The sequence below is a fragment of the Cibotium barometz genome, chromosome 8, assembly GCF_041138505.1.
Source record: "Cibotium barometz isolate CiBa-2024 chromosome 8, ASM4113850v1, whole genome shotgun sequence".
NCBI classification, from domain to species: domain Eukaryota; kingdom Viridiplantae; phylum Streptophyta; class Polypodiopsida; order Cyatheales; family Cibotiaceae; genus Cibotium; species Cibotium barometz.
In genome coordinates, this window is record NC_141053.1 from 18,049,515 (window position 1) to 18,063,841 (window position 14,327).

Consider the following 14,327-nt stretch of genomic DNA (forward strand, 5'->3'; position numbering starts at 1 on the left):
AACTCTCTTAATTTGGAATGATGGAGGTGAGATAATAAGATAAAGTGATCATACATGTTCTCGCTTCACACACAAACAACATCACTTGTTGATAGGTTCTAAAGGACATAAATGGTCACATCAAAGCACTTGAATGGCTTGACAACAAAGAGCCTTATTAGGTCTTAAAGACATGGTTAGTTGAGATCCTTTGATATGACAAGTAGGGGTGTAATGAGCTTCATTACCTAATACCAACTCTTCAAAAGAGGAAAGAGTGTAATTTGCAAATTTGCCAATTGCTCTTTCCATGCCAAACACCTATTCAACTTTTTGGTGTGCCTAGCATAGCGGTATCCTCCAGTGCCAACGTGCAGCCCATTGGTGGCATATTCACCATCTTATGAGGTGCATGTGTTCTAGGTCCTCATGTGAATACTACCTACTGCAACTTTAGAAGGAAGGTCATGTTTGAGTGAGGGGCACCTTAACTTATTATAAAGCCAGGTGGAATTCTAATTTTGCTTGTTGAACTCAACCTTACTCATTAGTGGAAAATCAAAACTTTTCTTGCAGTTTGATGGTTCATTACATATGCTTCTTGTGAAAGTGTTTCCCAAACATGAAAATAAGGCTTGCTCGAGATGGCCACTCCATTGGGTAACATAAAGAGTGTGTTCTCTACTTACACTTGTAGTAAAAATGTTGGTTTGACTTACCATCATATGGATTCACAAATGACCACCCAATTTAAACCCACCTAGAAAGAGTAGCTCTTGGAGGTAGTGGCGTTTAGGCTCATTTGGTTCAAAATTGAAGAGAAGAAGGATAACAATAAAGGGAGCCCTAAATGAATGACATTTTATTCTTTTGAATGTGGTATCATATAAGTTGTTCTAGTAATAATATCAAATGGTGTTGGCTTTTTTGTGTGTGTTGTTGATGCAAGTGATTTAGGGGATGTGTGCTATGGTTTGTACGGTGCATGGTTTTAGGCTTGCATGTGCGTGTTTTACAGTTTGAGTTCTTTTGTTCACATAAATATGTGTGTTTGTGTATGTGTGAGTGTTTTGAGTGAATCTAATATAAAAGTTTCACAAGTTATTGTCAAACACAATTGACCACAATATAAAGAGCCTTAGACTAGAGATGTCTCACTAAGGCCTACTGATGGTCCCATGGCAAAGCCATAAACCTTTTCATTTTCCTATTATTGAAAGGAGGTTTCAACTTTCAAGTATGGTTTGAGGTATATGCTTTCATAAGCATTTGTGTTGTGGTTCTTTTATTTTTGGTAAGGAAAGAGGAGAGAGAGAGAGAGAGAGAGAGAGAGAGAGAGAGAGAGAGAGAGAGAGAGAGAGAGAGAGAGAGAGAAGTGGAGTTGTTTTGAAAATTAGTTGCTTTGGCATACTTGTTTGAAAACACAATGGTGGCAATCTGTTTTCAAAACAACATTCTGTGATGTCATAGTTGTCAGGAAAAGAGCATGTGCAACATGTTGATGAGTTGGAAACAACTTAGGTGAACTTACAAGACTCCAAATTGCATTCGAAAGGTGCAAGGCGCAAAGAAAGTCGAGTAAGTAATGCCCATAAATAAATTACTCGAGCAACTTAGGGAATACTACCCAATCAAAAGAGGTTTCAAGCTCTGCACACACACACACACACACACACACACAGACACACACAGAGTAAGTGATAAATCAACCCTAGAAGAAATCCGACGTGGTGGAGTTGTTGACAGCTTATGAAGTTTTTGCCAAAGGAGGAGGTGAGGTGATTTCGAAGGTGCTCATTCGATCGATCAATCCATGTGAACCCACTCTTAGGTAAGTGCTAACAAGGAGGCTGGTCAAAGGGAGGAGACTGATGCACTCATTTGTGAAACTTTGGTGGGTGGTCCCACAAGCCGCCTGCAGCATTTGCTTTTGTCTGCAAATTCCCAATTTTCCTCCCAACCAAAGGCTGTCCGACCAGAACAATACACTCGAGAGTCTCAGATGTTGTCAGAGATAGAGAGAGAGAGAGAGAGAGACAGACACAGAGAGTGTGTGTGTCTCTCTCTCTCTCTAACACACACACACACACTCTCTCTCTCTCTCTCTCTCTCTCTAGAGACACACACCAGCTCCCACACACATTGATACGCGCGCGCGCACATTGAACAGTGCACGCTGCACACTCATAGAGTCTGGAGACTGGTACCTTGGACTCTCTCTCTCTCTCTCTCTCTTTGCCTCCAGGCTTCCATCGCTGCTTGCCCCATCATCATCATCACCCATTTCGACTCTGCCACTCCTCTGCTTCCTCAGAGCTTTCTCTTTCTCTCTCTCTCTCTCGTCTGCCTCTGTGGGCTTCTTCTCCCATGCTCATTTTTTGAATACATCCTTCCTTCCATCAGCACCTCATCTGCTTTCGAAGCTTTTTGTCTCCATGGGCAACTGTTGCTGCTGGGTGACTCGAGTGAAAGCCGAAAGCCCTCCTCATTCGAACCAAAGCAAATCAGGTTCGAAAACTTGCTTCTCCAGTCTCAGTTTTTTCTGCACTTATCGTAGGGTTTAAGCCTTCAAAGCAAGCCTTTTTGCTAAAAAACTAGGGCTTCGGTACTTCACTGCATTTCTAGCAAGCAAGGTCCCAACACTACGGTCTCTGTTTTTAGGGTTTCACAGATCAGGTGAAGCGAATTGGGGTTGCATTCAAGGCAAAGCAGGGTTTCTCTTCTTAGGGTCTCATTGCATTCTAAGAAAGCCAGTAAAAGAAAAAGTAAAAACCTACTGCATTCAAAGCATCTAGGTCCAAAAATAGTGCTTCTGTGCTTATAGGTTTGAAGTCAAAACAAGGGGTTTTCTGTGTTTTGGGTTTAGTGCATTCAGAGAAAACCAGGTAGTGTTTTGCCCTTAGGGAAAACTCCCCATCCTATCTGCAAAATCATGTTTTCTTCTTCTGCTTGCTTTCTCTCATCTTGAATTTTCAAAATTCCGTGTTTCTGAATGCAGAAGAAAAACAGGCAGAAATCTCTCCAAATGGCTCTAACAGCAAGCAAGCAGATGGAGATCGCGTGTGCCGTTCTACCAGCAGCACCTTGCGCCCCTTTACCTTCGCTGAGCTCAAGGCTGCCACTCGAAATTTCCGCCCTGATAGTCTTCTCGGAGAAGGGGGTTTCGGCTGTGTTTTCAAGGGCTGGGTAGATGAGCAGGGATTTATGGCTGCACGCCCGGGAACCGGCATTGTCATAGCTGTGAAGAAGCTCAACCTAGAAGGTCTGCAAGGGCACAAAGAATGGCTGGTAGTGTTCTGTTTCACACCATAACCTAGGGTTTTCTGTGATGTGTTTTCCCTTTCTAAGGCTCATGGTTTCTTTCTTTTGAAATTATGTCGGGTTTTTTCCTGTCTCTTCCTTGAAGCATGTCAGTCATGTCATTAAGCATGCTCAATTTAGGCCCATTTTATGCCAGCATTTTGCAGATGGACAAGCTGTGAACAGGCTTGATTGCCAGTCCATGACGCACCCCCCAAAATCATGAGATGTTCCGTCCGGTGGAACGGGCAGGCTATTTTCTGACTGCAGGAACAGGCGGGTGGTATGTGGGCCCATCATGCACAGCCTGCATTTTGCAGGTGTTGGATGGGCTTGAATCTTGATTGCCACCTGCTTCCAATTTATCCTCTGACAGCAGGAATGAGCAGGCTGTATGTGGAGGCCCATTGCATATACAGCCCACTTTTTGCTGATGGGTGGGTTGTGGATGGGCTTGATTGCACGTCCATGAGCAGCTACCCACCCACCGTCAGCAGATTTTCTGACTGCCAGAATGGGGGGCGCTGTATGTGGGCCTATTGCACATGCAGCCCACTTTTTCCAGAAAATGGAGGGGCTCGATTACCTGCCAATGAGTGCAAACGCTCCCCTCTTTACCTACAGAGGTTAAATGTACCCATTACATAACACTGCATTTTGTGGATAGGCAGGCTGTGGACAGGCCTGATTGCCAGTCCATATGCAGCAGTCTCCTGATGGTTTGCAGATTCAGAAATGGTCATGCTGTATGTTTAAGCTGCCCTCCACCTCCAGAGAAGTGATAGAAACTCAGTTCAATGGTTTATCTATAAAGATCCGTCTACTACGGCGACATATCTATATGCATGAACGCCCATCTACTGCTGGCGCTGATGATGTGAGTGGTGATGCCATAGCCTGTAGTCTATGCTATGCATGATGGAGTTAATAATCTGACACTTTGTCAGAAAACTCACGGTGTCAAGATCATGATTCCGTTTTGTTAAGTTTGGGAAATAACTTGAACTTGTATATCTTTCTGCCGTCTTAGTGGACTTGCATATTTTCTTTTGAAGTCTTCATCCAAGTTGTGGTCAGCTGGCTTATATTACTTCTGTCAATCCAAAGCGGTCATATCGCCCAACCAGCTATTGTGTGGGTATGTGTGTTCCCTCTAGTGCTATCCTTCATCATGGCCAAGCCTGCTCTTCACCTCCAGAAAAATGGTAGAAACTCGGTTTGACGATGTATGTATGCAGATTTGTCTATTACAGTGGCATAGCTTTATGCATGAACCTGCATCTAGTCTTAAGGGCTGATGATATGAGTGGGAGGCCATAGCATCTAGTGTAGCTATGCATGATGGAGTTGATGATTTGAAGCTTTGCTAGTAGATTTTCATGGAGTCAAGATCACACTTTGGTTTTTGTTAAGTTTGGGAAATAACCTGAACTTTGTCTCTGAAAATATCATGTACAGCTTTATACCCTTTTTTATCACAGACTCATGGTTTCCAAGTATTTTAGACTCTTCACAGACAACACACCCCCCCCCCCTCTCCCCTTCCCTCTATTCCCCGGTCGGATGGGTTGGGGTTGGCTTGGGACGATCCCCTGCCGATGAGGCATGGGTAGGTGAGTTCTCCCTTTGCAAAGGAAGGGTTTGTGTCTGTAAAGCCCCTCTAGTGTTTCTTTCCATCTTTCCTTACCAATGCTTTTTCCAAATCAAGTTTATGTGTGCTCTTCTTTGTTGTGGTGACTCTGAAAGTCGTCCTCGTTTTCCCATGTCATTTGAGTACCAGGTTTCTTTCATGGCATCCTCAATGCATGTTTTGAAAAAGTTATGTTTATTTATTTCAGGCAGAGGTACACTTTCTTGGCCAGCTTCATCACCCCAATCTTGTCCGGCTGATTGGGTTCTGTGCTGAAGATGATCACAGGCTACTTGTTTATGAATTCATGCCTCGGGGAAGCTTGGAAAATCATCTGTTTAGACGTGAGTGCTATTACATTTCCATATTGTGAAGTTATTATGGTGGCCCACTATCCAGCTGCAGCAATACCCGGACAAGTGCACGGGTGACTGCGTGTGTGATTCTTTGAAACAAGAAGTTTGTGCAGTCCCCATGGCACTGATCTTTTATCGCATGTTTTGGAACTGTAGGGAGTAGTCATGGCCATGCTCTTTCATGGGCAATCAGGATCAAAGTTGCTGTGGGTGCTGCTAGGGGTTTAGCTTTCTTGCATGAAGCAGAGAGACCTGTCATCTTCAGAGACTTCAAAACATCCAACATATTACTCAATTCGGTTTGTATCAACAAACCTTACAATAAATCAAGCCATGTTTTTCTTTTCGTTTCTCATTGAGCTCCATTTTCTTATTGAGCTCTACTGGTTTTCTTCTCTTGGTTTTCAGCAATTCAATGCCAAACTATCAGACTTTGGGCTTGCAAAAGATGGACCAACGGGAGACAACACCCATGTTTCCACACGTGTGATGGGCACGTATGGGTATGCTGCCCCTGAGTATGTTGCAACAGGCATGTATTTTGATTTGGACTGAACTTTCATCTTGGTACACAAATTTGAAAGAAATCACTGATAACTATGGGACTGATGCATATGTGAATGTCTATGTGTGTTATGTACAGGACATCTTACAGCAAAAAGTGATGTCTACAGCTTTGGAGTGGTTTTGCTTGAGATACTCACAGGACGGCGGGCCGTTGACAAGAACAAACCTTGTGGTGAGCAGAACTTGGTGGAATGGGCAAGACCTTACCTAAATGACAAAAGGAAAGTGTTTCGCATTATCGATCCACGCTTAGAGGGGCAGTACTCTATGAAAGGAGCCTACCGAGCTGCCACTCTGGCTCTCAGCTGTCTTAACCAGGATGCAAAGCTCAGGCCTATGATGAAAGAAGTTGTTCAGCTTCTTGAACCCTTGCTCAATTTGAGAGAGATAGCCAAATACTCTCATAATGCCTCTGCTCAGGAGCAGCTGCTTCAGCCTCATCATAATGACTTGGCACGGAAACTCCAAAACGCGTCGTCGGCACGGCATCAGCAGCTGTATCCAGGCAAATCACACCACAATTATTCAGTGAGACATCATCAGAAAGGCTCAATGCAACCATATCAGCATGGCCTAGTTCAGCTTAATTGCAACAGTAATTTCCCCCTCCCTGCATTTCCATCAGCAAGAAGATAGGGAGGCGGAGAGCATACGTTGTGTAGTTGTGGCAAGGATTGTTGGTGATCTACTGGTACTTTTGCAGGTTGATTTGTGCAAAATGCTAACCCCATTTGAGATACACAAAGGTGGAGAAAAGGAGGGGGTTTATATGATTTGTATGGTAGTTAAGAAGAACAGACCCTTTGCAGGTCAAGACGTTTGGTGATGATCCTGAATATGGTTGTAATATACTGACCTCTGACCTCGTTATATGTATTATCATCAAATCTTTGTTCATGCCCATGTAAAGGGACCACATTGGAAAGTGTAGCTGCAACATGGTTTATCCAACAGTCTTAGTCTGGATTCAGTAATTGGGACTCTCTTAAACAAAATTCTAACCCGAAGTTTTGCCCAACATAACAAACAATCAAAAGAGAAGGCAGACGTGCAGACATAATTTTCCATAAATTAATTCAACTTGTATTCAAGGGTGCGAAGACATGGTAATTAATTGACTGTTGAATTTACATTGATAACACTTAATTATGAAATCCAAATCCCTTGTAGGCATATAGTTAAAGCTTCCTCTTAGGCACCTCCCAAAAATGTAATTTATATTCAAAGACCATTGTCTTAATCCAATTGAAATGCGAATTCTTTGTCCAAATCCAAGCTCATGCAGACCGGCAAGTGGGCAACTTGTCACTTTCAAGCTGGTCAACAATTTCTCCATCCTTTAATGAGTTTTTGTTCTTGCTATGATTAGATAAATACAGTTTTTTTTGGGGTTGGAGGTCAAGCTTTCACAACCGTATGTTGGTTGGAGGAGCTTGGAGTGGTTGTTTATGTGACTTTTTTTTAGAGGAGCAGGTTATGGATGAGAATGATCGCATGTTCATGTGCTTGGACCCCTCAATAAATTATTAAGGGGTTTGCATAGGTCTGTAAACATCATGTGTCATATGACTATTTTTAGGGTACTTGGCAACTAAGAGAATCTCATGTAGGCTAGAGAAAAAGTCCAAAATAGGCTTCTCAAGGATTGAATTCCATAGGGCTCACAACATGTAGTCTTGTAAATAGTCTTGTTTCAAGGAGCAAGTCACGGTTGAATCACATAGGGCTGAGTCAGATGGCAACATTGACTTCACACCCAAACAGGACCATGTGTAGTTTTGTTTGAATCCAAGATCCTCTTGTCACCAATGCTTGAAAAAAATGACATTGTAGTGTATATATATTGGCCAAAATTGAGAAAAATTGGTTGAGACTTTAAGTAGCCCTTATTTTAAAGAATAATTTTTCATATATTTTAGTTATAAAACCGGCATATAGTAGAGATCTCTGAAACAAAAATAGGATAGATGTAAGAGTCGAACTTATTTTTTTTGGTTGAAAAATATGCTTTTTTGAGCACTACTTGTCAGCATGGCTTTCTTAGCCTTGCATTTCATAGGCAAGAGGAGAAGTAGGGTAAACTATAAAGGGGCTATATTAATGATGGCTATGGACTCTAGAGAAGAGCTCACAAAAAGTCTTGTCCAATCTTCCAAGGTCTTACTCTTGTTGGCAAAGTATGTCCACATGACATCCAAGTGAAAGTATGTTCGTGTGGCATCCAAGTGAAATCTCTATGCTATTATTTTCACTATTGTTGCCCTTGCCATAGCATTCACCCATGTGTCACTCTGTGGCCACCTCATTTTACCACTTGTAATAAGAAGGGAGATAAAAGAGTGAAGGACAAGCTTTATTCCCATTTCAAATTCAAAATTTAGTGTAAAGAGGAAACAATGTTGTAGGGAGATCACTTATATAATGAAAAAGTATCTCTCTTTCTCTCTATTATTGTTTACAAATAGAACACCCCATCATTATATATAAGGTGCATCTATTTGAGGATATAATGAGTGAGCACATCTCCACCAATGAAAAAAAAAAGTAAAAGCAATAACCATTTCCATTTTTGAAAAATATGTTTTCTTAATAAAAATTCTACATACACAGACATGTGTATCCACACACACTAAAACATACATGCATACACTTTAACCCCCCTCCCCCCCCGCGGCCCCCCACACACACTTGCATGCACTCATGCACACTCACATACGCATACACATACACATAGACACATGCAAGCATACACACACGTAGTCGTTCACTTCCATACGCACATGCACACACACGATTGCGCATACACAATTTACACTCACATGTGTGCACATAGAATCAACACACCTAATCACCCACATGCACTTGCATGCACACATACCACACACATGCACATGGCGTGTATACACACACTCGCATGCTTGCATACACATGGACACATAGATGCACACACTCTCACCATGCACGGGTGCACACATACACACATGCATGCACTCATGCACACTCACATACACACGCACACATACACACATGCATGCACTCATGCACACTCACATACACATACACGCATAGACACACGTAAGCATACACACACACACACACAACTACACATGCACACAAAGTCACACACACATGCGTGCACACAGAATTGACACACACCTAAATCACCCACATGCACGTGCATGCACACACCCACACACGTACACGTGATGCACATACACTCACACACTTGCACACACGCAGACTCACACACTTGCACACTCACACACACACACACACACACTTTCACATATGCACAACATACATACATGCATAGACATATATATACAACTTTTTTCTCTCTCATCTTTCTCAACCAACCCTATATCTTCATTTCTAATGGCAAGATCAAGTTCAAGTTTTAGAAGGACCCCTAAATCTGTGTTCTCGTGTATTTTATATAATTTTAGAGAGGAAGGTGTGTGGAGGCCCTTGCACTTCAAGCTGAATGATTGGATCACAATGTAATCGTATGTAGAGGCTCTCATAGGGTAAAGAAGCAAAGAAGATGCTTGGTACAATACCACTGGAAAGGAGGCATTTGGGCGTTCAAAATAGACCATGAGATGGGTGGGTAGCCAAGGTGCAATGTATGTTACACGGCTAGGGAAATGAACTTGGATCTGTCTACACCAACATATGTACATGGCTAGGGACATGAACTTGGATCATTCTACACCAACATGTATACTCCAAGCCCATTGTATGCTATTTCCATCTGATGTATTCATTGTATTGGTTTTATTTTCTGGATGTTCTATTCTTTGTAAATAAACTAATGAGTGTGTGTACTATTTTTGTCATGGTTTTAGATGTTTACCCATCACCGAGTACAACTAGTGGAGTCATTCACTGGTACTTTTGAAGTTATGCATGTTGATTTTGCAAAGGTTTTGTTTCCAGAAAAACCCTCTTCTTTTTTTTATCAGTAAATATATATTTTTGTATAGCTTAAAATACATTGTTCCTCCCAATGCCCAAGCTTTTGGTAGACTTGAAATTCTTTCAATTCCAAGCCACGCTTCCATTATTGATTAGAATTTACCAAACAAAGGTACAATAGATTCATTCAAAAGCAAGATAGTGTTGGATATTCACAAATCTATGAATTTTGGAAGAATTTCTAAGAGACTCAAGCTATTGTGGTTTATCCCACTTCATATCTTTGTAGCATGTTTTTCTCATGCCAATATGAATAGAATGAAGATACTATTGTGGCTATGCAAGAATGTGTTAGAGAAAGACCTAGATATTTCTCTGCATTGAAGATAAAGGAAGGGATGCATAAAGGTGATGTACTCAAGTGCAATGCTTATGAAAGGATTGGGGGAGGAGAGAGAGCTTGAGCTCTTGCAAGCACACACACACACACAGAGGAATGGATAAGACACACACAAAGATGGAAGGCTAAAATCTTCTTCTTCTTCTTACTCTCAAAAGAGGGTTACAAAAGATAAGTGAAAACCCAACATAAGTACTAGAGTACTATGTACAAGCAGTCCATAATGTGAGCACGCTAAATAGGTGAGCTGGCAAGATAAGTATGCCATAACTCGATTGGAATAGGTAGGTGTAGTCCAATTGTAGAATCACTGGTGAAGATCCGTCATGTCAGCTACCAAACACGCCCATGGTGTAAATGTGGAATGGTCACCCATGTGCATTATGAGTGTCAGCTCGTGTTGAGCTTAACATCTCTACCGTCCCTCTGAAGCTTAACTCCATCTCCAAGACTCCAAGCATAGTGCGAAATCTATGAAGCTTCTCTGCTCTCAAAGCCTTGATGAAAATGTCAGCTACTTGCTCCTCTGTGCTGACATACACGAGATCATCTCTTTCCAAGACCCTCTCTCTGATGAAGTGATAATGGACCTCTATGTGTTTGGTCCGTGTGCATGAAACATTAGGTTCCTATCCAATTGTATGCTTCTATGGTTATTGCAATAGATGACAATACACATGTCCACATGTAGCTCAAATCTCCAAGTAGCTTACGTAGCCAAGCTATCTCACATGCTGCCATCACAATACCCCTGTACTCTGCCTCCGTACTTGATAAGGCAACTGTCACGGTGGTTGCTTCTTACTGCTCCATGTAACAACACCACTCCCAAATGAAAACATAAACCTACTAGTAGAGCTCATGTCCAAGATACTACAAGCCCAATCTGCATCAGTGTATCATACACTTGCAACTGTATACCAGCCTCATGGTGGAAGAGGCCATAATCTATTGTGGACCTCACGTAGTGTAGTGTGCGCCGCCTCACACTTTCCAAATGCGGCTTTGACGAGGAACCTACATAAACTAACTCTCCAACCCAACTATGTTCATATCTAGCATGGTGATCATCTCACATAGTGGCATTGTCTAAAATCTCACCTATGTTTGCACTCAGCTTGCCATTCTGATCCAATGTTACATAAATGGTCTTACAGCCAGCCATATCATATTTGGACATGTCCAATGCATACTATCTCTATGACAGCCATATACCTTTACAATTATTATTATGAGGTTATTGATGGCCTTTTTATAATCTTCCACATAGTTGTCTTCTTCTCTAGGTAGTCTTGGAGTTTAATGAATTTATTTAACTCCAACCATAATTTCAATCTAAGATTGGCCATTGTTGGATTTCTTAATTGATTGATTATATGCTTACACAGAGCTTTCCAACATTTTCAACAGGCTGTCACTTGTTTATTATTATGATTAGACAAAAATTTCTTCTCTAGATATTTTTGACGCACATCACCTGTGTCATGCTTGACTTTTTAGTAGCGACCCTCTAAATCTCAACATGTCCTCCATGGAAACCCATGTTGGAAAGCAAAATTTCATATTGCTCAATACATGCATATAATATATTAAGCATAATCAAAATGAAGTCATAGTAGCTTATGAAATATCCTTATTTTTGCATGCAATGTACATATATGCACCCTCTACAAAGTTATAGGTAGTATTGGATCCCAAGTAGGATCCTCGATTATAAGTTGTGGTTGTGCATGGTGAACTTCGTCTGTAGTGGACAATGAGATAGCAGATCCTCTTGATTTGGCACATTTGATGAATTTTTAACTTGAAATGAAGACTTATCGGTAGTATTAGATCCCAAGTAGGATCCTCGATTATTAGTTGTGGTTGTGCATGATGAACTTTCCCTATAGTGGACAATGAGATAGAAGATCCTCTTGATTTGGCACATTTGTTGAATTTTTAAACTTGAAATGAAGACTATTTCTTCTTCTTAGGTAGACCAAATTCTTCAACATCAGGTTGCATCAGCTTCATCTTATCTCTAATTGGAGGACTTTCTTAAGCCACCATACAACATGACCAATTAATTGTGTCTTCTATGGTTGCCCCATGATGCAATATAAGCAAGGGCATGTTGTATTTAAACCTTTAGATATGCCAAACATGCATTTCAAGGCTTTCAAATCTTCACTTAGACGCCACTTTACTACGAAGGTCCCTATGTCTTGCACTCATCCCTATTCTGAGCATCAATAATGGATGAAATCTTAGAGTATGAGAATATCCATTTGAGGATATCGTGACCCTCATTTAGCACTTGAGCTAATGCTATCCACCATAGCTCCATTTTAAACTGCACACTTAACCAAGGCAAATCAATTTTGTATTTGGAGGAATCCAAAGCTCTATTCATTAATCAAATTCTTATTCCTTCCATCTTCTGATGCTTAAGAACTTGAGCCTCATTAAGATTAAGAACAAAGACAAGATTGCCATTACACTCTATAATAAAGAAAGATAATATAATTAGAATGAGACTTAACATATGTCTCCTTTTACAAACAAAAGGAATGGGAAAAGTTTTAACTTTTTTGTAGTTTCAAATAATGCATCACCTGTAATTTTCATTTGGTAATACTTAACTATGCAAGCTTGTACTCTCCTCATATCCACAAAAAACATTATTGAATATATTGTACTTGAATGTGCTATTCTTCTTCTTCTTCATCTATTTTAGTGGCATAGTTCCTTCTTTGTATTTGTACTCACTTATCTAGCTTGAAATAGCCAAGTTCTCTTATTGCCTTACCTTGTACACATTATATTTGTACTAAGTTTATCAAGCTAGAAATAGCCAAGTTCTCCTTTGCCTTACCTTCCACACATTGTATGACCTTGGTAGAGTACAAACCTGTAGCATCGAGACTTAAGCTGCTTGAAGAAAAGCTTAGGTATGGAATGATACAATTTCCTACTTATTCTAACTAAAACACAAGACTCTACCACCTCATCTGGCTCAATCAAATCACAAAAATCTCACATGACTTCTTTTATAATCATTTTACATAAGTTTATACTACTTGAAAGCTTAAGAAACTTAATTAAATTATATTTACATATTGGAGACTTAACCAAAGAGGTTTCTTAATTAAATTATATTTACATATTGGAGACTTAACCAAAGAGGTCCTGTCACCCGATTCTTGAAGTTTAAATCCTGCAACATTTTGAACATAGCTCCGAGCTATTCACATTCTTCGTTTCTTATCACCTCCTCTTTTTTCCAAGCTGTCAACATGCTTCATTTGTCTATACCTCACCTGAACGTCCATGGGTGTGCTCTCCTCCCTCACTTCTTTACGGATGTTCTTCTTCACCACCTCAACCCATCCTGACTGCTTGGCTTCGAGCTTTCCCTCCATGTCCAGTGCTTAGGCAACCACCCTACTAACAAAGAGAATTAGTAGAGTGGTGTAGAGATGCCAACCTTGCACTATTGTTGTCTATTAAAATTTGTAAGCTCAACTATGTGTGAATGAGGATCAATTGTCACTCGACCTTCAACTCTTGTTGAAAAATGAAATGATGCTATGTTTGTTATCTTTTTGTGTCTCTAAATACCCAAAGAAGAACCTAAATTCTAATCCTACCGTAGCTTAGCCTAAGATGTAACTACAGTGGTGATCATAGTTCTTGTACACAAATCAACTCTTCCCTCCACGCTCCTCATTCTGTTGCTCTTTTACTACTCTTCTTCTCATTCTTCTTATGAGCAAAGAGAAAGAAGTTAAATATTTTTCATACTTCAAGCATCAACATCTAAAACTAGTAGTGAAGCAAATAGATTTATCTTTCTTGTTATCCAACGTTTCTCGTGCGAAGGTAGGAATAAGTGGTATGTTGTGGGTGTAAAAATCCAAATATTACGACCTTTTGATCTTACAAATATCTAAAAAATAAGAAGTTTGTGTTACCAAGCTCTAAATTTTATTTTTTTTCCATGCCACATTGTCAAATTAGTAGGACCCAAACAATCATTTATTGTAGCACTTATATATCATTTTATTTCTCCTCCTCTAAGGTAGAGAGGCCAATTATGTGATGGTCGACAAAACTATTTCTTCCCTACCCCCCACTTTGCATGGAGAAACATGGAATCAAAGGTCCAATTGTGGAACAAATTAGATGTCTTTTT

General features: G+C 40.5%; 1 protein-coding gene across 1 annotated transcript; it reads left to right on the forward strand.

Moving 5' to 3' along the window:
* The first annotated feature begins 2,018 nt into the window (after positions 1 to 2,018).
* On the forward strand, positions 2,019 to 6,731 carry LOC147635990 (receptor-like cytoplasmic kinase 176). Its single transcript, XM_086801421.1, has 6 exons — positions 2,019 to 2,487; positions 2,978 to 3,267; positions 5,118 to 5,253; positions 5,422 to 5,564; positions 5,674 to 5,797; positions 5,909 to 6,731. Exons 1-6 carry the CDS (start codon positions 2,415 to 2,417, stop codon positions 6,466 to 6,468), a joined length of 1,326 nt encoding a protein of 441 aa, XP_086657547.1. The 5' UTR covers positions 2,019 to 2,414; the 3' UTR covers positions 6,469 to 6,731.
* The last annotated feature ends 7,596 nt before the right edge of the window (positions 6,732 to 14,327 follow it).

What these genes read in the sequence shown, in the direction of transcription:
- LOC147635990 (XM_086801421.1), top strand. Translation starts at nt 2,415, where the DNA reads ATGGGCAACTGTTGCTGCTGGGTGACTCGAGTGAAAGCCGAAAGCCCT. An exon ending in GGAAAATCATCTGTTTAGAC is followed by an intron (nt 5,254 to 5,421) that starts GTGAGTGCTATT and finishes TTGGAACTGTAG; the next exon opens with GGAGTAGTCATGGCCATGCT. An exon ending in CCAACATATTACTCAATTCG is followed by an intron (nt 5,565 to 5,673) that starts GTTTGTATCAAC and finishes CTTGGTTTTCAG; the next exon opens with CAATTCAATGCCAAACTATC.